The following is a 23,899-nucleotide window of genomic DNA, read 5'->3' on the forward strand; positions in this document are numbered from 1 at the left end:
TTTTCATGCTTTGAACTGACTAATTCCGCAAGAGGCGTAGAACTCATTTTTTGATGACTAAACAGAGGACAGAGAGCTCTCTTTAGCTGTATAGGGACATTTTAAACCATAGTTAGATTAATCCTAATATTAGATATGGCTGTAAGGTGTTAGCTAGCTGTTCCTCTCTTGTAAAAGATTATTGTACCCCTGACTACGAAGCATTTGAAAATATGTGCTAACTTCTCAGTTGGTACAACTCATGGTCTAGCCAGCTGAAGCATTCCCTCCTGCATCAATTTGTATAGAAAACCGGAATGATGTTAACATGTTTCAGTACACAACAGTTGAGTTTTTTTGAACTATCTGGGCTGCAGGTGAGGAATGATTTCTAGATACTTCTTGTTGCTGTCTATGTTAACGCTAAGGTATTTATTAAGATTGATATAGTGGGAAAAACTGCTCCATCTGTAAAAAGGGTCTTCAGAGGGCCCTCTCTTCTTAAGAGTAGTAACATGAAGTGTGAAAATAACTTGAGTACAGGTATTTAAAGCATTTTTTGGTTTCCTGAATTTTCTTGCCTTTTTCTGGGCTTAGAAGATGAGGATCATCAAGCTTGCATATCTGCACATTGTTTCTTCCTTGAACTTCTGTCTTTTGAACCTCTGAAATAATTCCAGGAATAAAAATAGGCCTGAGTTGAAAAAAACACTGCTGGAAGAGCTGAAAATTAAAGCCAGCAGGCCAGAAGAAATTCCCAAACAAATGTGTACGCATGGAGTTAGTCAACCCCATCATTATTTCTTAAAAGAAATAGTAATATAGAAGTGAGTAGACAAAGTGTTTGCTGCAATATTGTTAAAGTTAATAAAGGTTATACCATACTTGGAAAAATTTGGTGTTATATTTCAGAAAGTTCCTTTAAAAAGGATAATGAGAGATTTGACTTTGAGTCTCCATTGTATAAAATATCCTCTTTCAGCATGAAAATATTTTCCGTTCCCATTGGTTTTCTCTCTTTTATTTGGCGAACATGGATATTTTTCCTGAACTTTAAGTGGAATGAAAAATCATTATTTTTGTTGGCCTGCATCTATTGTAGCTTCCCCTCCAGTAAGACTGGCAGATTTATTTTTAGAGATGTTTTACCAGTATATATCTTACATAGTTATTAGTGAAAGCAGATTATACGACTTCAAAAAAAAAGAAGTTTAGTTCAGGGCCTGCTTGCATCATTTGAAAGAGAACTATAAATGTCAGAGAATATAGTTCTTTGTAAATATGCAATAAGATTTATTCCATGGTTACAAAACTATCTGCTTAGTGCTTTTGGCTTTCTCCATCTCTTTCTAATCCAGCTCCAAGGGGACTACTTGTGACATTCCAAACTGCTGAGCAGCTTTCCGACAGCTGCCATCAAAATAAGAATAAAAACAAAACTGTTTTCTTTGTCTTCTTCCCAAGCACGGATTGGGTGAAAATAGAGCCATTTTTTTTGTGTGCCACCTCTACCCTCACTGCTACATTGCTGGTGTTGGGGTGTCACCTCTCTTGTACAGCTGTCCACTTATGAAGAGGACCAGAGACAGTTACTCTGAAAGCCTCCAGAGGAGGAACCATAAATCATGGGCTTTGCAGTTCCAAGGCCTGGAAACAGCAATTCTGAGCCTCTGCATCTAGAGGGAAGTGCTTGGCGTTTCTGGTGAGGTGATATACAGCACTCATCCTTAACCACATCACCGTGGTGCTGGACCTTAAACTGTAGCATTCAATCAAGCCTATACAAAAATTATCTTACATGCCTGTCAAGTGTTTAATAACTGAAGTTTTAACTTTCCTGTTCCTAGTAATTAAGTTAACCGGGTAAAAGATTAAGCATGTGATAAAATCTGTGTTTTCTAAATATTTTTTTTTTAAATAAAACACATAATTGTATTTCTTTCTTTGTTAATGAGCTGTATCGCTGAGGATCAAATTCATTCAGAAAGCAAGGCCCTTCGTATGCAGTGGAATGGGTCCCGGTGCAAGGGAACCAAGAGTGTTCAGGTAGCTTGTGATGTATGTAACGGGGACGAATCGAAACTGCTCAATGTACTTCTGGCATTTTTTTACCTGTTAAGTGACTATGTTAATTGCTGAAATATTCAGTCAAATTTCTTGAAAGACAAAATTGCTGTACATTCACATGTCCGCCTATTCCAGTTTCTGTTGTGATAGAAGTTTCTTTAATGAGACTAATCTGAACTGAGTAAGAAAGAATTGATCAGATAGTGCTTTGTGATACAGGTTGTGTTGAAATCTCAGTGATGTAACTGCTGTACAGACAAGGAAAGCTTACATCTCTCTTGTGCTTATTTTGTATTTGCCCAACTCCAGCTATTTCAGTGGAAATAAGCCTGATTTCTTGTATTGATGTCATGGAAAGGAGATTGATACTTGGAAGGTATGTAACCCTAATTTTTATTCGGTAGATATAAATTAATGAACACGTCCTCATTTACACACATGGCAATCTACCAGCAATGGTAAATTTTAAAACTGTTGTAATGTGAAAAAGTAAGATACGAATAATATCAAAACTATCATTAAAAAGGAAGAGTGCAAGCTGAAGGAAAAGATTGGTAATTGGCAAACAGTCTTATTGTTGCTTTATTTTTTTAATTCTATGAAGCGGATGTTTTCCTCCTAATAAAACATGTACAGAATGTTTATGACTTTTTCTTGACTCCAACTTTTTTTTTGTGCTTGCTTATTGAGATTCCTGGGAATATCATCTTTCCTCTGTCCACATTCTCCAGCTGGGTTGTTGAAGGGAGACTTCTGTAATGGCTAAGGAAAACTAAAGTTAGGAACACGTTGACCTATTGTTTCATCTGTCCAATTCATTGACTTGTACAGTGCAAGCTGTTTAATAATCATGTTCTTCCAACTGTTTGTAAATATAATTTCAGTAGCACGTTTAGAAATTTACAGAAGTTCTGGTTATACATAACACTGTGACTGGTTATATTTCTGCAGGAAGATGACAATACGCCAAAATTTTGGTCGCACTTAGGAAGATTGCATTTCTAAGTTACAATGCTGAATAACCATTTACTAATTTCAAGAAGTTAGTTAACTTCATGAGAAATTTTATTAATTCTATTAAAAATACTCTTTATACATGGATCTCTAATATACAGTTTGTCCAGAGATTTAAAAGGAAAACTTTAGGGAGATGAAGGGCAAATGTTGCGTACTTTATAGATTGGCGAATGAACATAGGGAATGACTTTGAACATACTGAACTCATTTCAGTTGTTTAATTCTAGATTAAGTGATTGTTCTCCTGGTTTGAAACTTGGTGTCTGTAAGAAACCCATTGTCTTAGTACAAAAGGAATTTACCTCCTGTGCAACAGAATAATGTGGATGCAAGTCCATAGGTTGCTCAGGGACTTTGGATGTGAGCTGAGCTATTTTGCAGAAATATAAAAAAGTTACTTAGAGGGACACAGAGGTCATTGAACACATTTAAAGTTGTCTGCTATTTGCACTGTTGTTTAACTATCTGGTTCTATAGCGTGTGGATCTCAAACAGTTGGCTTTCTATTCAATTTACTAAAAAAAAAAAATAAAAATATGAGATCTCAAGCTTGAAAGGCTTAACCAATTCTTACAGCTATTTCTTCAAAAAGCCTCATATATTCTAAAATTGGAAGACTCAATACTGAGCATACATTAGTTCTGTCCAAATAATTATGCTTGTGACTTTGGATAGAAGGAAAATTGGAAGATTCAAGGGTGAATGATCATGCTCCTCTATTTCCTTGGAGGAGGACAAGGAATAGGGCTCAGTCTTTTCTTATTCTGTCTTCGAGAATACTTTTCAGAATACCTCAGCTTTGATTTTTCAAGCTCAAAAGAAATTTTTATATACTTAAATAACCATATTTGCTCTCCTTGTTTTGAAAAGAATGACTGAAACATGCAAGACTGCTGTTATGGAGTGGTTGTTCCAGAAGAAAGACATACTTGAACGTCAGGAAGCTTATAAAAAGCAGCCAGTCTGAGCCTACCATCCTAAATTCCATGCTCAGTCATAGAAGATTGGGGAAGGCAGGTGAGCAGGAGTGATTTGGTGCTACTGTAGACATCCGACTGACTGCCAGGGAATGTGAAAACAAATTATACTTATTGGCTTAAAGTAGGTTCACCTTCTAACAGATGCCCCTTTGGTGTCTCAAACTTATCCTTGGTAGTCCTTACTTGCATCTGTATTTAAATCCCAGAGAAATTGAACAACTGATGGACAAAAATTTAGAAATACCGAATAATAATTATAATTTCTTCACTTCCTAAAGGTGAAAACATATTCAAGAGATGAAAGTAATCTTGTACAGTGTCCTAGCAGTAGATGTGTAAATTTTGACTTTCATTTTCTTTTACAGAATTTTAACTGTGTGTGCTTGGAGTATAACTAGTGTCATCCTGAAGGAGAGCGTTTCAGGCAGAAAACAGTTAAGTTTTCCCTCACCCTTTTGATTGCTTAGTAAAAACACTTAAGAGCAGTTGCTGGAGAGGTGGAAGATGGAGATACTTTTGGAAGACAAGCGTCTATCTAAACAAGTATGAAAGTTGTTTCATGTTTCCTTTTTCGTATGCTGACTTTGTGGTGCTAAGCGCATTCTTCTGCTTTAATAACAAATACAGGGAACAATAGTTTTTTTTCCCCAGGTGTGGAGTGAGTTCTTAAGTTTTTCTTTTGTTTTCTGAGCCTACTCGTGACATGCAGTAGCTAAAAAATGTACAAAGATTACATGTTTTTGTCTCCACTTAAGTCATGGTGAACTGCAAAAGTACTTGTTGGCAACCAGGACTTTGTCAACTGTAGACAGTGCTTGTATGGATATGTAACGTACTTTTTGGAATTCCCCATTTGCTTGCAATTGTCAGGATACAGATCCTGGGATTTATCTTCCAGCCACAGCAGTGCTCCTCTCTATTCAATGCAAGCTTGGTCCAAATGGCATCAGATACATAGCTTTGAAGCTGAATGTTGGTAGGTCATGCCCAAGTTGAGACAAGGCCAGTCTGAAGGTAAGAGATGGGGGTGGGGGGGGATAAAATATGTAAGAGCCCAAGTAAGCGAAATGTTTTGGGGAAAAATTGGGAGAAGTAAGCTGATTGTAACTACAGTATAGTTACATTTTTAGTGTTCATGTTTCTCAGCACTTGCATGTGCTGCCTTCATTGCCTTCTTATCACATGACAAAAACCATGTACCAACACAACTATAAATATACTGTAGTAATAAATGCTGAGCTGTGAGTTGGTACATGAAGTTGATTTTCTGATATTGTATGTCCCAAAGTTTAAAAGTACCAGTGATGCATGTTCTATGAAAGCAACCCTGTATTTACAGCAATAATAGGAAACTGTTGGCATGCTCATGGCCTACAGTGTACCCAAACACTGCAAATGCACAGCTTAGACAGTGCCCATTTTTCTCTCTACCTTCTGTGTTAAGAAGCAGAGTAAACCTCTGGGAATATGAAGGCTAGATGTACATGTGTTTTTTAATTTCCTAGCATTCTAAATATAAATAGAATTAAGATGTCATATAGTAATAACAAATCTTGCCAACTTTCAAGTCAAGTAGACAAGTGGTTGAAGGATCTGGTTTTGATAGCAAGGTGTATGTCTATGTACGTAGCAGCAGCACTGAACTCACCTTCAATCTGTTGGCTGAAAATATCCAATAATAGCTTCAGTGTGTAACAAACAACAGATATTACTCATTGTTGCCCAAGCACTTTAGCAGTAAGCTTCCTTCTACAAAATTGTGTAGGGCTTTGCCAAGTGCTAGCATATCAGTTTGAAATTATGAATTTGTTTTGTGTGTTTATATTAATGCTCTGTCTGAAGCAGATGTGAACCTAATCTGAACAGGAGAAGGATGTATGGGAAGGGAATAGACCAGGCACACAGCCTAAAGAACATCAGCTGGTGGGGAAGAGAGAGGTGTTTAGAGCTACCTGTTATCACCTGATCAACATCTGCTACTTTATGTACATCAGAGTTTAGGAAAGTGGTTTTCTATTCAGGGATAAAATAGCTATCACTTCTGACACATGTCCCTTCCAGTATCTTTTTACCAAATACATGCATGTTCTCTGAATTACACCTTTAATGGAACTAAAAGCAGTGCATGTAAAGTGAATGGGGAATACTAAAAAATGATAAAGCTGAAAACCTTTGCTAGGCAGAAGAAAAAAGGATCCTTCCCTTGACATCAATCCGTTTTCCAGCTTCACCTGTATTCTGCTCTGTCTGAAACATTGTAAGGGTTTTAGCTTTTCTTCCTCAGGTATGGCTATAAAAAGAAATAATTGAAAAATAATGTGTGACAATTCCAATTTATTGACTGTTTTTATTATGAGCACTTTGGGGGTGGCAAAACAAGCACATTGTTCAAACTGGTAAGATTAATAAAAAAGCCTTCAGATTTTGACAACATTTGCAGCTAGAAGTGGTCTATGTGGAGTTGGGGGAGGAATTGATTTAAAAAAATGAGTCACTAATGTCCAAGTCAGACTTCATGTGGAACTAATGAGGGGTGTGTGTGCAGATTGCTAAGGGATATATAGACGTGCTACAAAGGAAGATGAATGAGGATATTATACCATATTTTTAAATATGGTATTTGTTGCTAGTTTTCTACTTAAGTGCCTTTAATTGAACTCTGAGGCTTAAGAAGGCATTCCTAGCAATGTGACATTTCCAGGAATTTTAAAAAGGGCAAGTTTTTCCTATTCTTTTTCTTGAGACTTTTAGAAGCTTCAGAAAAATTGAAATACTGGCAATAATTATTTGCTTGTGGTACTGTATTGTGTTTTGTTCTTTGAGCATGAGAAATGTATTGTGCATAACCTAGCAAACAAATGACTAAGTGTATTTATGAGGGAAGTGCATATCCTTTATTTTAGAATAGTAAAAAATATACTTGGTGTTAAAGATGTAACTGTAATTATTTTGAAGATAACTATCTGTATATAATTCAAAAAGCTGAAAACAAATGAGTGAACATACAATCATAGAATGGTATGGGTTGGAAGGGACCTTAAAGATCACCTTGTCTAACTCCCCTGCCATGGGCAGGGATGCCACCCACTAGACCAGGTTGCCCAAAGCCCCATCCAGCCTGGCCTTGGACACTTCCAGGGATGGGGCATCCACAGCTTCTTCTCTGGGCAATCTGTTCCAGTGCCTCACCACCCTCAGAGTAAAGAATTTCTTCGTAATGTCTAATCTAAATCTCTTTAATGTCTAATGTCTAATCTAAATCTCTTTTAGTTTAAAGCTGTTACCCTTGTCCTATCACTGCTCTCGTTGATAAAGAGTCCCTGTTCAACTTTCTCATAGGCCCCCTTTAGGTACTGGAAGGCTGCAATGAGGAGCCTTCTCTTCTCCAAGCTGAACACCCCCAGCTCTTTCAGCCTGTCTTCATAGGAGAAGGTGTTCCAGCCCTCTGATCATTGTCACGGCCTTCCTCTGAACTTGCTCCAGGACGTCCATGTCCTCCTTGTGCTGGGGGCCCCAGAGCTAACACAATAGTGCAGGTGGGGAGTGCATGTGTATCAGTTGTGTACACATTCATTAACATTTTGAAAGAATTCTGAATATTTAACACTTTGAAATGCTCATTACAAACAGTGGACAACATTTTGAAAGGCTGTGCAGCTGTAACATAGTTCTAAATATTGATTTCCAAACAATTACCCACAAACGTTCTTAAAATATCTGTAAAATTTTGATTATACCATCACAATTTTTTTTTGTTCCTTTTATTTTAAGTCTCAAGGGATAAAGGTGCAAAATTGGGGGGTCAGAGGAAACTTCCACAGTAGTAGTTCTGTTATGTTGTGATTTATAATGAACAGCGTACTTGCAATTAGGTACTATTCTGCCGGCATTTAGATTTGTAATTGGAAAGATATAAGTTGATTTTTTAATCCATAAAATAATTTTTAGTATAAAGCACCATTAAAGTTTTCAAGGATTATAAAGCTCCTCCTTCATGACAATTACAGCTTTAGTAATAGGCCCTGCAAGTCTAGTTAGACTGAATATTTAACAAAGGACTTTGTCTTCTATTTATGAAAATGCAGCATTTATATTTATTTTTTTTCCCCAGGAAATGTCAAGCCTAATTTCTATGGCGAGTCTGAAATGGTTTTGGCCTCAATAGACCGTAAATGTTTTAATGTATCATGATACTTTAGGAGTATATTCTCCTGCCCTTCCTCTTGTCTAATGTTATAGATTAAGTGTTTATTTAAATATTTGGAATGTTAAAAAAGGACAAAAGTAAGAAAAGCCACAAACAATAATAAACTTGTCACTGCATATAGTACCATGAAGTCCCTATTGGTACAGGCTGCCCAGGGAGGTTGTGGAGTCTCCTCCTCTGGAGATATTTAAGGCCCGTCTGGACACCTACCTGGGCAGCCTGCTCTAAGGAACCTGCTTTGGCAGGGGGGTTGGACCCGATGATCTTTTGAGGTCCCTTCCAACCCCTACAATTCTGTGATTCCTCAGTAGTCTTTCTGAGATCTCTGTAGGCCATCTGAAAGGAAAAAAAAAACCTTTAGAAAGAGATGTTAGTTGTTTTATGAACAGAATAGGTTGAACTACAACATCAAATTATATGAGCATACAATAAACTATATACATTTAAAATTATAAAACTTAATACATAGCATCATTCTTTTATCTCAGAGCCATCAGGCTTCCCAGGGAAAAAAAAAAAAAAAAAAAAAAAAAAAAACTAAAGTTAAACTTAATACCTTTATAGAGGTCATCAGAGGTCATTTGTATTGCAATGATCTTCTTTCAATACGATGTTTCTTTGGACAATGTTAGGCAGAATCACATTCAAAGACTAAATCAGATTTCAGCTTGATGTTTTGTTTGAAATCAGAGGAGTTGGATTGACTGTGCAGGCCTGACTATATTTGTAGAGAACGAAACTTAATCTAGACAACAGTTAAACACAAAAAAGAGTGGTGGTTCAAGCTACTTGTGCCTTACATCAGAAGTAATGAGGACCACAGACACTGAGGAAGGATTAACTTCTGGAGAATGGGTGGTAGCTTAAGCTACATAAATGCAGACATCTGACTGTGCTCATAGACTGTGGGAGATTGTTCTTCGGTACAGGAATGGTAATGTCCACGCTGTGAAGTTCCAGAAGCCCTGCCGTTAGTTACCAGGACTGCTGCTTATCACTTGAGCATCAGCTGCACTTCTTTTCTGCTTATCCCCTGTTTTTCACATGCACAGTTATTCTTCTAATAGTGTAGGAAGGACTGATAGCAGAGACATCTGCACAATAAGTGTAAATAACAACAAGGTGTGTCAAAAGCAAATACTGCTTACCATAATAGCCCTAGTGTCATAATGTGGTCAGTAATATATGTGGGTAGAAAAATAGAGTGGCAATGTATTAGACACACAAAATGTGTGCTATATAGGGTCATTTTAGCCTGAAGATCAACAGCTGATATATTTAAAAGGAGGGAAGACTTTACAGCTTTGATCTTGATATTCCCGTGAGGAATAAAATCCTAGATATTTTCCTTATAAAACAGGGAGTGGATAGCAAAATAAGGGAAGTAAATAGCAAGAAGGTATTACTGCAGTAGGAAATAAAAAAGCCTTATATTTGTCTCTAATTTTTTTACAGTACCAGCCCTATAGAGTTCTGTGTCATAAATTATTAAAAAATAATTAGGGAAGGCCAGTAGGAAGTGGTGAAAGCAATACTCAAGCCAGCTAAGCAAAATGATCAGCTTCAAATGTGTCTGCCAAGATCTAAAAGATACAATTCAGACATCCCAAAACTGAAGATATTTTTCAGTTTCTACACTATACTGCTGCAAGCTAAGACAAGATTAGAAACAGATTTCTTTTTTTTCATCAAGACAAACTTATCTGGTACATAGTATAATATTCTTCACAACAATGATCAATTAAAACATTATATCTTATGATCCCGTGTTTTCTCTAGCAAGCAATACTATAAATACCCCACAGATTCAGAATGGTGTATGGTGGGATGATGCATGAGTTATAAACTGTTCTCCTTGCAAAACAACTTGGCGTCTTTTTAACACGACACCCTGGTTTTGTACATTTAAATGCCAGCAGATAAGTAAAACTGAAATAGGTGAGGGAATTGTAGTCTCTTTACCTTCTCATCTTTTATGAGTTCTTGCTTATTCTGTGGTGCTGGCATCTCAGGCAGTACTTTTCATACTTAAACATCTGTTGTTTTGATTCCCCTGTTTAAATAGATTGGATTAGGAGGGGAGAAAACCATCTTATCCTCCCCCTCACCATTCTGCTCTAAAGCTTAGTTACTGCGAAAACGAAGTTTATTTCCTTCCAGAAAAGGCTTTGCTGAAATGCCGCTTTTTTTTTTTCCTAAACTGGTTCCGACTCTCACTTTTCAGCTACATCAAGATACAAGGTCAAATTAATTACTGTAAAATACATTTAGGCTGTGTGTAAAGTCCTCTATGAATCTATAAGCCCATTGATTTTGATAGGCTTCACTGTCTTAACTCGTGTTCTAAAATTACAGCAGCGTGGCTGAAATCAGAATCTGTTTAAATCTCTGCTGTTTAGATCTAGGAAGCATTTAAGTTGGCATTTTAACTGCAGGAGGGTAACTATCAGAGACTATCCACTGAGAGTCTGTGTATGCTTTTAAACCTAATGGCAAAACCTTATTCTTACTTAATTTTTTTAAAAGCAAAAAATAGTTCTCCAAGAAGAGGACCACTTGCATGTTGGTGCAAGATGGGAAAAAGATCTTGTGTAATGCCAAATGCTGTTCCTTATCCCTCTTCCAAGTATTCACCTGCTGACAGGAAATTCCAGAACCTCATGCTGTGCACAAATGAACTCCAGCAAGATTATGAACTAATAATCTAAGATCTGAAATATAAGATTCCTAATCTAAAATTGAGAGTGGAACAGTCAAATATCTCTCTGAGCTTACAAGCATCTCAAACAGATTCTGTACCCTGATGGTATTCAGTGAAATTATGTCAGATTTTGACTTTCTAATTTTAATTATATATATATATATATAAAAACTATGATCAGAAACAATTCTCAAATTAATTTGAAACTGCTAAGATTCAGGCTGAAGTTGATGCAAAACTTGAGAGAAAAGATGAGAGAGAGATGGAAGTTCATTTTTTAAATTAGGAAGTACTGTATTTACTTTAGAAGTAAAGGGAGATTAGAAAACAGATGTTTGTTGGGAATCCAAAACACATCATGTGAACAACTCTTCCTGCTAATGCACACCCATGCCACGCCTTCCAGGCTCTTGTTAAAGCACATGTTTTCAGCAGATGCCTCTGGGTATCTACATCCACTGTTTGATGAGCAGTTTGCCTTCAAACTTCAAATAACACAAATGAGGGATTTATGTCACCCATCAGCCTTCAGTTCTGTATGTATTTTTAAAATGGAGAGTATAGTTCATTTGCTGTCATTCTCCCAGCCCCCAGATAACCTCTATATCACAGAAAGAAATAGTGATCTTGCTGGCAGAAACCTACATATTACACTTTGGTTAATGTGGTAAACTTGAAACTGCTAAGCTATTGTACCAGATATTAAGTGTATGCAGGGATGATGTATGCACAGGCACGGTAATGATGTCGTTTAGCGTGGAGAATAATTTAAGTCTCCTCTTTGGTGTTGAATATATTCAGAAAACAATAATGTAGTTCCAACACTAGATATCATGTTTTGGCTTGTCAAATAATAAAAATGACTGAAAATAATTAGTACTTGTTAGTGGCAGAAAAAGTGATACCATTTTCATGTATTTGTATTCTACATTTAAATTCATACTGACACTACTTACAGATGCTTACATTTATCTCTAATTTGACATCCAGCTCTGCATTAGATGTTACCGCATATTCATCTCCATTCCTTGGTGAGTTTACTTCAATTTCCAGTATTTCTGCTGCATTTTGCTGACCTGTCTTGTACGCAGAAATCCACAAGGTGTGTGTGTGTGCGGAAGTAATGAACTGGAATGTTTTTCAACAACTGGGACAGATGATTAGATGATACAGTTAAAGGGGAATGATTAAGTCAGTGAGCATTTCCCAAATGCTCTTCTAAGTGACCTCAACTGTCTGTCATGTGTAGTTTCCAGTAGCTGACTGAATGTCAGAACTTCTCTACTCTAAATTTGTAAGCCATCGATAATAGTGTGATAAGGGGAGATTTTTTGAATAAGCAATTTCAATTATTGGAACATTCTGCTATAATAAAAATTAGCATATCATTTTTCTCCATAAAGCTTTCTGTGACTGCTAGTTCCCATTCAGAGATTGTTTCAAACATTCTAAGAAATTTCTTTGCTTAAATTATATGCTGAAAATCTCAGCAGCAATCCCAGAGTGCTTATTTCAATGTTTGTTTGGTTTTATAGTCCCTTAAACTTATACTAAGATCCTCTGTGGCAACGCGATATAAATTGGTCGTGGGCTATTAGTTGGCCAATGGAATAAATTTCAAAGATATGCAAACTTGACATTTGGAAGTTCTGAATATGAATATTCAAACCAATGCAGAAATTTACATTTTTATGGTTTGAGTTATGCTTTCAGCATTCCATACAGTAAACGGCCTGATTTGGATGGTTGGTAGACTCACGCAGACTGAGCAACTGTCTTTTCTAAATCAGATTCATCCAGCTTCTCACTGTCAGCTGAAAAGGCACTCATTCCGGTGTTCATACAATTTCTAGGACAATTTTAATTGGTCACCATGACAGTTAATTCGAACCCAAGTTTTTGCCCCCTAATTTTTGAGTTCTGTGCCAAATACTTCCATGAAATATACTTAGTGATTCTAACTTGGTTGGACTTTTTTTTTTTTTTTTTTTTGGCATATGAATTGTAACATAAGCTACTGTAACCTGTTGCTATCTAACAATCTGTGCAGCTCTTTGCATCGATGTGGCTTCTCTCACCTTAGCTGGCCAACCTGAGCCTTAGGCCAGCATTTGTGCTAAACCAGTGACAGCCATTTTGTTGACCTGGGTATTTGGGTAGAAATTGAGGATCAGTTATAGTTTTGCCTGTCAGAACAGGATGATTAGAATTTCTCTCTAAACAGTTACATAATTAAGGAAGACAGCTATTAAACAGGTGCAACAGGGATAGTGTGACAGGACAACTTGTCACAAGTATGCATTCTCAAAGTATATTTAGTAAAACCTTACAGGTAAACAATAACTAATTCTACTAACTGTGAATATGTAGTTTCCATTAAAAGCATATTCCTTTTTCCACATACATTTTTCCTTCCAAACTTTCTGAAATATTTCTGTTTAAATTGTAGAAGTCATTTTAAGCATATGTAGTTAATCTCTCCTAACATACTTGTGCTGAAATCTTGGGAAGTATGTGGAGTTTATACTGAAAATTGATCAGCCTACACAAAACTTATTTAGGATCATACAGGATTATTTTCATTAAGGGAAAACCTTGCTACCACTAGCAGCAAAAAGCCCAAAGGTTTTTTTGTTTGTTTTTCTTAAAAAATAATAATAAAAAAAAGCTTCATCTCTCTGTTCCGTGTATTTTATGCATGGCTGGAGGGAGAGATGCTGGTGATTCCATGGACTTTTTTTTTTAAAAAAAAGGTTATAACTGTGTGAGCTACAAGCTGTGTCAAACAAACTGATAGTGTTTCCAACGTAGGTATGCTATCAAATGTGGCAGTGGGTTAGGAAAGTGATTTGTGTTGAGAAAAACTCTTCTATTTTAAATACCTAAACTCTAGAATAATTTCCAAACGAGATGCTTGTAGAAACTTAACTGATGTGCTTGTAAAGTGACTTTTCACTGTTTCTCAGGAAGTCCAGTGGCACAGTATTCTTAACTTTCTCTGGAAGTTTAAAAAATGTATTTGGAAAATTTAGTGGTATACTATTCAATAATAAAAATGTAAGTTGCAGATAGAGAACAATAAATGACTTATTTTAAAAAATTCAGTAACCTGCAATAAGTCTACTTGTCATTTGCATAATTCAGCAAAGTTTTGTGCATTGGCCAAGAAGATTCTTAAAAAAAAAGGCAGAACCTTATAAAAATGGTGTCAGACTTCAGTTTGGTAACTGAAGTGTTTAAGCTGTGAGGAGAATACTTCAAAAAAATATGCAAAACTTAATTTTACATTATAAAATGAGTTTAATCTTAATTGACTTTTTAGGACTTGTGCTTAGGCTTCCTTCAAAAATCAACTGACAACTCAGTTCTGAACAAGAAATGATGACTCAAGCGATCTTATTTACAAAAAGATGAAAACTGAATTGTTCTTCAGTTTAGCAGAGGAGAGACTGGAACTGATTAAATTTAAACTCTAGGGCTGAGTTTTATTTTTATCAATTGATGATTAAATAATAAAGTGACTTGCTTAATTGTAAGATTTTTCCATTAATTACTTTTTACAGAAATTTGTTGTTGATTTTTTCCCACATGAAATAATGACATTTTTAATATATCAGGGCCAATTAGTTAAAAAACAGTTTTATGGAGAATTTTTATGTTGAGAGGGAAGGGAAGAGTAATATGGAGTAGGTCTAATTTCTGTGAACAGACGTGAAACAGACATGAAATTTTCGAGGCAATTTTCACTAAGATCTAGTACAACCATGTTGGTCTTATGTTGAATAGTCTGGCAATAGATCCTGTGCCAAATTCATATAAATGCTTTGAAATATTTTATTATGAATTAAACACAATTTCTTATTAAACGATGTGTGGGTAGGAGCAAAACCCACAAGTCTGGAGGCAGTTAGACATACTGAGACTGATGTTCAAGAATGCCAAAATGATGCTGAAACAGACAAGTTGCTCTATCTGTAAACAAATGACTGCAGCCTTTGGCCATTCTGTGCTGTTCTCCACAAAGAGGTATTAAAAAAGAAATCACCAAACAGTTCCTATTCATACAACTCCCTCTATTAGTGTGCATATGTATGTCTGCGTAAGTTTTGCATACTCACAAATTTATGTGAAAGAGGCACTTAAAATGGAATACCAAATTTTACATTTTTTTTCCAGTTTGCTGTTTAAATGTCTTGAAACACTTATTTCTAGTAAATATATTTCTTGTAAGTATTAATTGCATTTGTCCTATTTATCCTAGAAATATATATAAGACAGCAGGAGAGTTCAGTCCGTGCAGAGTTTAAAAAGCAGCTCTGCCATTCTGGTATAGATTTTGGATGTTAGAAATACAACTTCAGTGTCTGAGTATTCTACAGATTCAGATTTTAAACTATATTGATAGGATGATTTAGATGCAAGTTGGGTTATAATCAGGTAGCTGACTTTGTTCAATTGGTTTTGATATTTTTGATAGATTTCACTCCAGTAATTAACTGAAATTAACTTGTGACCTGACTGTGTTGTAAAAAGTGTTTTATAATAATCTAGTAGTATATGATGCTAGTTCAGATTTTGTTTCACCATCTACATTTGCACTGCAAACATACTAAGTGTTATCCTGAAAAGCAGACTGGGTTTGTCAGTAAAGGACCTAATCTTAAGAACTGCCAACCGCCATACTGAAAGGAGAGTTGAGTCTGATTTTTATGTGAAGTGAGGCACTAAAACAGTGAACTATAGACAAAAGTTTATTTTTTTCAAAGGGAAAGGTAAACTCAAAAATAATTTAGTCCAGTGAGTAATTTTTCTTTAAGTGTCAGGAACAGTTTACTGTTAGTAACAGGTCTATACAAATAGCCATTTAAAAGATCTTAAATTGAAAGCAATTGACAAGGGAGGAAACAGCCTTTGCTTTATTTCACAGTAATCATGTTTGAAGCTGCTGGTTGTCATTCTGTTGTTATGGATACAGGTTAGTAATATAAAAAATAGGAACAACCGCTCTCTGAGCAACAAAAACCTCCTTCAGGTGTTAACGGAGTGACTGCTGCAAAATGTTTTTTAAAAAAATCTTCTGGCTGTTGTCCTTCATGCTCCGACATCAGAGGCTGTGGCTGGGTATCTGTAGCAATACAGTTTGTTGTCTGCACCACCACTCAATAGTAACTGGTGACAGGAAAAGAAAATTGTGATTAATATCAGAACTAAGCAAAATACCCAAACAAAATGTAAAAGATGCTGATCTCCTTTGAAGACATGAACAGGAAAAGCAACAAATAATGAACTGTTAACGCATGACTAAAACTCAAACTGTGAAAGCAACAGTCTCTTACCCTCCTCCTGAAATTAGGAGAAAAAGGTTTTGTGGAAAACTTCTAAAGCTCTTCCTGCCTTTTCCTGTTTCCTAACAGGAACCATATTGAGAGTTTTAAACATTAACAAATATTTTCTTAATTTTATGCATGTGTGTACCAGAAGTAGCAGAACAGCTTGCTATAGAGGATTATAAAGTTCCTCCATTCTACATGCGATGCTGTGCCATAGCTCTCAGTTCATGCTGCTCTTTTAGTCTCCATGGCAGCAAACAGTACCTTGGAATGTTTTTTTTTTTTTTTTTTTAACCCACTGTTAACCAAAGCAACTACTCCAACTTCCTGATGTCTTCCACCATTAAGCATAAAGGAAGAAATATTGCTTTAAGCCCACTTCCTAACCACAATGTATATAAATAGAGTAACTTGCTTTTTGGATTCTTACCCCTGTTTCTGTCCAGTCCACACACAAAACCTTATCTTCATGAGCTGCCAAGTCATACAGAGGAGCTTTGCAACTGGTAAAACACAGGTATTTACAGTCACACATTTGAAATTGTGAGCAATTATAGTCAGCAAAATTGGTTCCTGGAAGAAATACTATCACAATGGTATCACACAGATGTGGTCTTAGCAGTTAAACACTTTAACAATGTATGGATCTCCACTGTCTGTGATGTTTCCACTGCTTTCTCCACAGCTGTTTACATTAGTTTTAACCTCTCTTACATCTCCAAAGAGAAAAGCAGCAATGTTTCTCAGCTTCTTCCAAACTACTTTGAGACCAAAGTGTAATGACTTTTTTTTTTTTAGGAACAGTTTATTATATCTTTTTTCTTCCACTTAGATACTGATTGACTGTATTTTTTTCCAGAAAAAGCCATTTATATCTTTTGAATGCAAACCAGTTCATTCTTCGGAAATTTGTTATGAAAGTTCTGAAAAGAGTAGCAAGTTCATTATTCATGCTATTAGGCTCATTTTATAGAAATAGCATGTGTTTTGTTCATTGAAGTAGAGCAACGTGTAACAGACTTTCTGCTGTTCTTAATCCCAGTAGCAATGTCAGAGTTCCTGCCTTCTGCATTTCAATCCATGCTGTTCTTAATGCCAAGTCAATCATGTGCTGGAACACCATACAGCTCTTTCAGATATTAAGCCATAGGTCATCATGTTGATTACAAATATTTTTCTTCCTTTCAATATATGCTTGACTTCTGAATCCTAGAGGATTTCCAGAAATACCAAAGGAGTTTCCAATAAATTTCTCAGACTGATCTCACTATTTCATTAGGTTAACTGATGCTGTAAGCTTACATTCCTTTGACTAGTAAGGAACACATTTATTTTACCTCCTTGTGTCCCACAGCTTCACAATGTTGTCCAGAGAACCAGAGATCAGCTGATGCTCATGGGTGGGTGACCACTTCACAGATGTCACCCAGCCTGTGTGAGAAGTCAGAGACAGGAGAACCAAGGAGCCATCTGGACAAAAGAGAAAAGCTACTCAGCAGATGTCAACTGAAACAGGCCCTTTAAGATGCATCCAAAATCCAGTGGAAAAAAAAAGTCGGCAACACATTTGTGTTCAAGGTAAGTGTTGATATCCTGATACCCTGCAATTCTAATTTCAGAAATCAAAGTGAACTTGAAGAAAGTGAACATTGGGGAAAAAAAAAAAGCTACCCAAGTTCTGGTAAAAAGAATTTAAAACCATCAAAATGTATTTTCTAGTCCCTAAACTCTCTTTACATTTGAGATTTTTGAAAAGAAAAAATAAAAAAAAATGTTTTTATTATTAACAAATAAGATAAATACTGTTATACTGTTGAACTCTGGATGAGATTTATAGATGCTAAACAAGTAAATATGTCTATGAAATAAATCTGGCTCATTCAGTCATAACTGACTAGCAGTCCTGTCAGAGATCATACCACTATAGCATAAAGAAGTGACTACTATTTTACTTTAATGATGGTACCTACCAATAGAGGGACTGAATCTTTTTTTTAAAAAAGTTCAGGTTTTGCAAATACACAGTTGAATATACATTAATAAGTTTGAAGAAAAAAGGACAATCTAAGCTGAGTTCTCTAAATTACTAGGTAAAAAAATCAAAGAAGTCTTCTACCAAGTTACAGAAAATAGAACTACTGCCTGTATTTAACAAAAGCTTCCAAATGGCTTGTTTCAAGCAGAGGCAACAGAAAACAGTTTTTGAAATGTCTCCTAGCAGGGAGAAATTCTGATTTTTGAGGGGGAAAAAAAAAAGACTTCACAAACATGCATATTTTGTTTCACCTTTGCTGCGAGGATCCCATAGTCTAATATGTCTGTCAGTGCTCCCAGATGCAAGACGTCGACAAAGTGTTGAGTAGGAGACAGAATTAAACACTTTGTTTCCTGTCTGTCAAAAGAAAAAGAACAAAAAATTGGGGGGAGGGGCTACTGTTTTTGAACAGCTTTTATCTTTAAGCTGGACATTAGTTGAATATACCAAGTACAGTGATCTCACCAAAGTTGATTTGAGACCTCCTGTCTCAGCATCCCAGAGCTTAATGGTATGGTCCCATGATGCACTGCAAATTTCTTCAGCCTCTGACCACAGCACGGAGGAGATGGCTTCTGTGTGGCCAGAGAGGGTTGCCAGGGGAGTCTAGGATTTAAAAGTGAGAAGAGATTAGATTGAGTATCATTTATACATTTGTTCTTTCAATAAATAAAAGGAAGCATCTGATCGTTCTCAGGCACATCATAGAAATTTTTTGGTCTAATAAATATTAACAAATAACAATTACTTTCTACGGTCACAATTTTCAAATAAAATCCTGGACAAACCTGGAGTTCATCTTACCCTTGTTAGTCCCAACTGTTCTGTTTTCTGCTTCTTCCGTGGTCTGTTTGCTGCTTCTTCCATTTCATCCTCTTCATCTGTAGGGACTATGACAAAAGACAGACCTGATCTAGAGGTTTCTGAAGTTGTAATAGTATTTTTAAGACCATCCTGCCTCACCAAAAATCCCAACAGTAAGTCAAGTGTGGGGGTAAACAGAATCTTTCTTTTAGATACAGTACCTACATATATACACGAAACTGGAAAAATATGACTTGTAACAGTGAAAGAGAACATGCAGATAAAAAAAAAAAGATTACTGTTTCTAGAAAAGACCTGTCTATCTTATTGTCCTCCATACTGTGGTGTTGATAGACCAGAAAAATAACCCACAAACCTTTGTTATGTAGAGTCTATATTAAAACCTGCATGTTTAAATATAACAGACACGAAGTATTGTGTTCTAAATAAAACAGCAACAGGTTGTTAATAACCACACCTGAAATTGTTACCACCCAAAACAATAATTTAAAATAGTTATGTACAGGCTTGCAAAGCTATTGTCATGTCTGTGTCCTGTCCTGTTCCCCTCCTCCCCCGCTCCCTCCCAAAAAAGTTAGAGCTTGCTTTTAATTTTAATCTCAATTAATTTCTTTATAAAGTATTCATGTATCCATCGTGCAGGCTGTCATAAGTACAGTTCTGAAGACAGCCAAGGATCCTAGACTAGATTTATCTTACCTGCAGACCAGATCTTTAACATTTTATCCCAAGACCCACTGCAGAACTGTAAAAATAGAAACATTTTGTTAAAAGTTGATCCAGACAAGCCTTGTAGGCCATACTAAGTGTACAGATCCTGCTTGAAAAAAATTAACCAATGGATTCTGTGCTCCTCGAATGAGACCAAAGAAGTTTTTGTATAGATCAAATTCCTCTCCCGCCCCCCCCCTGCTTTCTTTGCAGGAAGAATATCTACAAAATATCTCTTTCTTTCATCACCAGATTTTAATCCTTTTGTTACTGAGGCAAGCTGAGAGGGGTGACTCTACCTTCGGTGTGAATGCTCTTATATACTTAAGTCCTGAAGGGAAAGGACCTCTTCTGTCACTTGCTTTTTCTGAATATCACTCTTGAAATGTTTTTTCCCATTCAAAACTACTGTGGAAATATAGGTTGAATTTGAAAATAGTTCATTATAACCTGTATTCATGTCTGTCAAATGCAATGTTTCCTTAAAAATAAACATACAGCTTCACTCAACGGAAGTCAAAAGGAGCAGTATAATGGCTTGTGCTATCTAAAGTCACCTTCAGCTTTTTGTGATACTTTGTGAATATCACAAGTAAGTGCACTGCTTTGTTTGAAAAGATTATCTAGTGTTGATGTAGCACATAATCTTTAATAACCATCATTTATAACAGGAATGGAAAAATCAGTGTGTTGGTCAAAATAACACAATGACCAGTGATACCCAGGGCCAAAAAAATATGTTTTTGAGATATAGGATGCTAACATCCCAAAAGACAGGTTTCTTTTAAGAAGTCACTCACTTTAGTTCGCGTGCAATCAACAGCTATGGAGTCCACGCTCCCAGCATGCCCCCTGCAGCAGTGAAGGGCTTTCACTTTGTTTTTCTCTGCATTCCACTCCCAGAGCAGGATAGTTTGATCCATAGATGCACTGAGTAACAGGCAGGATAAACTATCTGAGGAAGAAAGAAGTCATGTTCACACCAAATTCAGCTTACCAAAGCATTCGTAGTAATTATCCTAGTTGAAGATGAAATAGTAGATAGAAACCCAGACATGTCTCAGTTTACACTGTTATTCTGCAAGTACAATTAATGTAAATATGCATACAAATATTTACAGATAAAGACTGAAAGGATGATAGACAACATGAATTCTAAACTACAACATTCATTACTGTAATGGTGCCAGTAAAAGAAGCTGTTAACTTCATTATCAAGACTTCTGACAAGAGGCTGAAGTCATTTTTAACATCTAGATTTCTAGACATGGTCCTGGGCAACATGTTGAAGGTGTCCTCTTTGAGCAGGGGGCTTGGACCAGATGATTTCGAGAGGTCTCTTCCAACCATAACTATTCTGTGATTATTGAATAGTCATTCACTGTCATTTCAACATAGTCAACACTGACATTTATCCCCCAATAAATCAAGCTATTACTGTTCCCATAATATATATGCTGACCTTGCTTCACCCATGCCACATCCTTCACTACTTCTGTATGCCCAGCTATTGTCATGATGGATTTTCCTTCCAAAGACCAGATTCGAGCAGTCTGATCATAGCAGCCAGTTAATATCCTGCAAAATACAGAATTTGAAGCATTCTTGTCTTTAAAAACAAACATTTTTATGAAAGAACACACCAACCAGAAACTGAGAAAAAATATTAACATAGTAACTGGTTACCTGAAATGAATTTAAAATGTAACTACTTTCTATTAAAAAACAAACAAAACTTGGAAAAGTTAAAAAAAAAAAAATAATCTTTTTGTTACAGTGCAAGGCTTTGTTAAAACCTACAAGTGCAAGGCTAGGAGTACAGGAGAAGAGCAATGAGAGGGAGTACTGCATATTCTGGTAGGTGAAACTTAATATCTCATACATTATTTAAAATAAAAGATAATAATATGCTATTATTGTAGTATGTTACATGAGAATCTCAAAGCACTTTCAAGCCATTATTTAATAGAGGAGCATGGCCTAGCTGTTTGGAAATAAATTTAAAAATATTGTAGAAAAGGACGATTATAAGTGCATTTTAAAGAAAAGCTCTGCACAAAGCTACACAATTGTATTTGTTGCTACATGAATGTCACATTTGAAGTCTAAAGGATTTAAGCTTTAAAATAGAAATCTTGGTGTCCTTTAAGAAATAGTGAGCAGTATTTGTGTTATCGATTTCTACTAACAGCATCCCAAGCAGTTGTTTTCTGCTGTGCTAAAGTTGCTGTCAGCAGAGAACAGAGGTGTTAAAACCAAACCCCTTACAAAAGCAAGTAGTATCTGACTGACTTGCTAGGTTAAAAAGAAAGATCAAAACAGATCAAGAAAAAAAAACAGACTTTTAAAGATACAGAATAGGACTTCATTTGACACCGTGGAGTCCTCTGCATACAACAGGAATAAGTAATACAAACTTAGAACTGGGTTAGTGTGGTACCATTCTTCAGTGGCTTGAACAGAACTGATCCAGTCATCATGGAAGATGCACTCCTCTGGCTGAGGGGCCATATATTTCTCCACATACTCTATTTCCACCACTTCTTCCTGAGCTCACAGACAGAAGATTTATTTAGTGCAGTTTATTTTTTCTTAATAGCAATAGTACTTAAGTTTAGTGTGATGCAAATATACAAGTTTATTGAACAAAGGTCTTGGTATCCAAGTATTATTGCTTTCCATAGTTTTAGCAAGTTACAATTAATGGCAAGCTGAAAGCAAAACAAAATAATTACAGTTTTCAGGTTCCTCTTTACTGTATCTACCTATGTAAAAGTTGTGTCTAAACTAATCCATGAATTTGACTTTTCTAGAGGTGATGCTAACCTCTCCCTTTATCTCTCAATGTAACTAAGCACAGGAAACTAAAACATGTTAGTGATGAACTACATGCAACAAGAATTTACCCTCTAAATTGTATAAAGACAACAGGTTGGATTAATGGTGTTTCTTGCACTGCTCAGTCCTGTACTACCTAATCATTCTGCAGTTGAGAACGGCTTGAAACATACAGGGACTTCTGTGTAAGTCAGAAAAGGAGAAAAACTGAGCAAGGAAACTTTTCACAAGTTTAGAGATTCACCTAGTTAGGGTGACAGGGTAATACCTTGATTAGACTGAGATATGTTGGCTAAATCTGTTCTGTTATCCCACTGGAAGCGAAAGAAAGCGAGCGTGACTTACCGTGGAGATATTTTCCATCTCCATGTGTGTGACCAGCGGCATACGCAAGAACTGGCCATTGATAAGGAAGTCAAATTCCACATATTTGTGGTCAGCTGAAACAAAGCAGAATTCACTCTCAGGTGCTGCTATTTAACTGATGCCATCAAGAACAACCTCGCTTTGTGGCTGGCTCAGGGGAACAGAGCCAACATGAGCATAAAAAGCCCAGCCAGGCGGCCAGCCACGGGGCTTTTCCGCTGTCACGCGTGGGCAGCCCACGGCGTTACGCGAGACGAGCGCAAGGGAGGCTCGCTGAGAGCCACGGGGGCTCTGACGGCTGCCTGCGACCGCCCGCCGCTCCCCGGGCCCCTCCGTGCGGCCCCGGCCCGGCCCCGAAGCGCAGGGCCGAGGCGGGGCCTGCGGCGGAGCCCCCGGCCCGGCACCTACCGTCGGCGGCCACCAGCAGCTTGTTGATGAGGTGGCTGAGGTCCGTGATCTCGGAGGCCGCGGGCACCGAGAAGGGCACATCCTCCACGGCGTACCTGCGGGCACACGGCGCCGTTAGCCGGCCCTGCGCGGGGGCCTCCCCGCACCCCCCACCCGGCCCAGCCCGGGGCGGCCTCACCTGGGGTTCTCGGTGCGGAACCGCGCCGTGAGCTGCGCCATGGTGCCGGTGGTGCTGCTGGTGGTGGTGGCGCCGGCGGTGCTGCAGCGCCCGGCCCGCCCGTGCCCCACGCGGCCGCAGCCCCCGCCAGGCCGCGCGCCGCCTCCCCGCTGCCGGCGCGCCCCCTGCCGGCCGGTGGGCGCCGCGCGTGCGCCGAGGGGCGGCCTCCATGGCGGCGCCGGCGGGAGCCGAGGCGAGGTGGGGCGGGCTCGCTCCGG

General features: G+C 37.4%; 2 protein-coding genes across 4 annotated transcripts in view; one reads left to right on the forward strand and one right to left on the reverse strand.

Annotated features, from left to right (window-relative positions):
• Positions 1-15,689: 15,689 nt before the first annotated feature.
• Positions 15,690-23,800, reverse strand: WDR12 (WD repeat domain 12). Its single transcript, XM_048047141.2, has 13 exons — positions 23,643-23,800; positions 23,465-23,559; positions 23,036-23,130; positions 22,293-22,399; positions 21,315-21,430; positions 20,653-20,807; positions 19,841-19,886; positions 19,121-19,206; positions 18,782-18,922; positions 18,568-18,673; positions 17,619-17,751; positions 16,712-16,784; positions 15,690-16,120 (listed from the first exon to the last, which is right to left on the reverse strand). Exons 1-13 carry the CDS (start codon positions 23,681-23,683, stop codon positions 16,043-16,045), a joined length of 1,272 nt encoding a protein of 423 aa, XP_047903098.1. The 5' UTR covers positions 23,684-23,800; the 3' UTR covers positions 15,690-16,042.
• The window catches only part of CARF (calcium responsive transcription factor), a 47,070-nt gene continuing 43,265 nt past the window's right edge, over positions 20,095-23,899 (forward strand). Inside the window, exons 1-2 of one of the 3 annotated variants that reach the window (XM_048047133.2) lie at positions 20,095-20,444; positions 21,630-21,709. In XM_048047133.2, coding sequence (XP_047903090.2) covers positions 21,685-21,709 — 25 coding nt within the window. In that variant the 5' untranslated portion in view covers positions 20,095-20,444; positions 21,630-21,684. Of the gene's footprint in view, positions 20,445-21,629; positions 21,710-23,809; positions 23,880-23,899 lie in introns of those variants that run through there. The other 2 variants (XM_067000017.1, XM_067000016.1) reach the window with 2 other exon arrangements.

Source organism: Anser cygnoides, chromosome 6 (assembly GCF_040182565.1).
Source record: "Anser cygnoides isolate HZ-2024a breed goose chromosome 6, Taihu_goose_T2T_genome, whole genome shotgun sequence".
Classification (NCBI taxonomy): domain Eukaryota; kingdom Metazoa; phylum Chordata; class Aves; order Anseriformes; family Anatidae; genus Anser; species Anser cygnoides.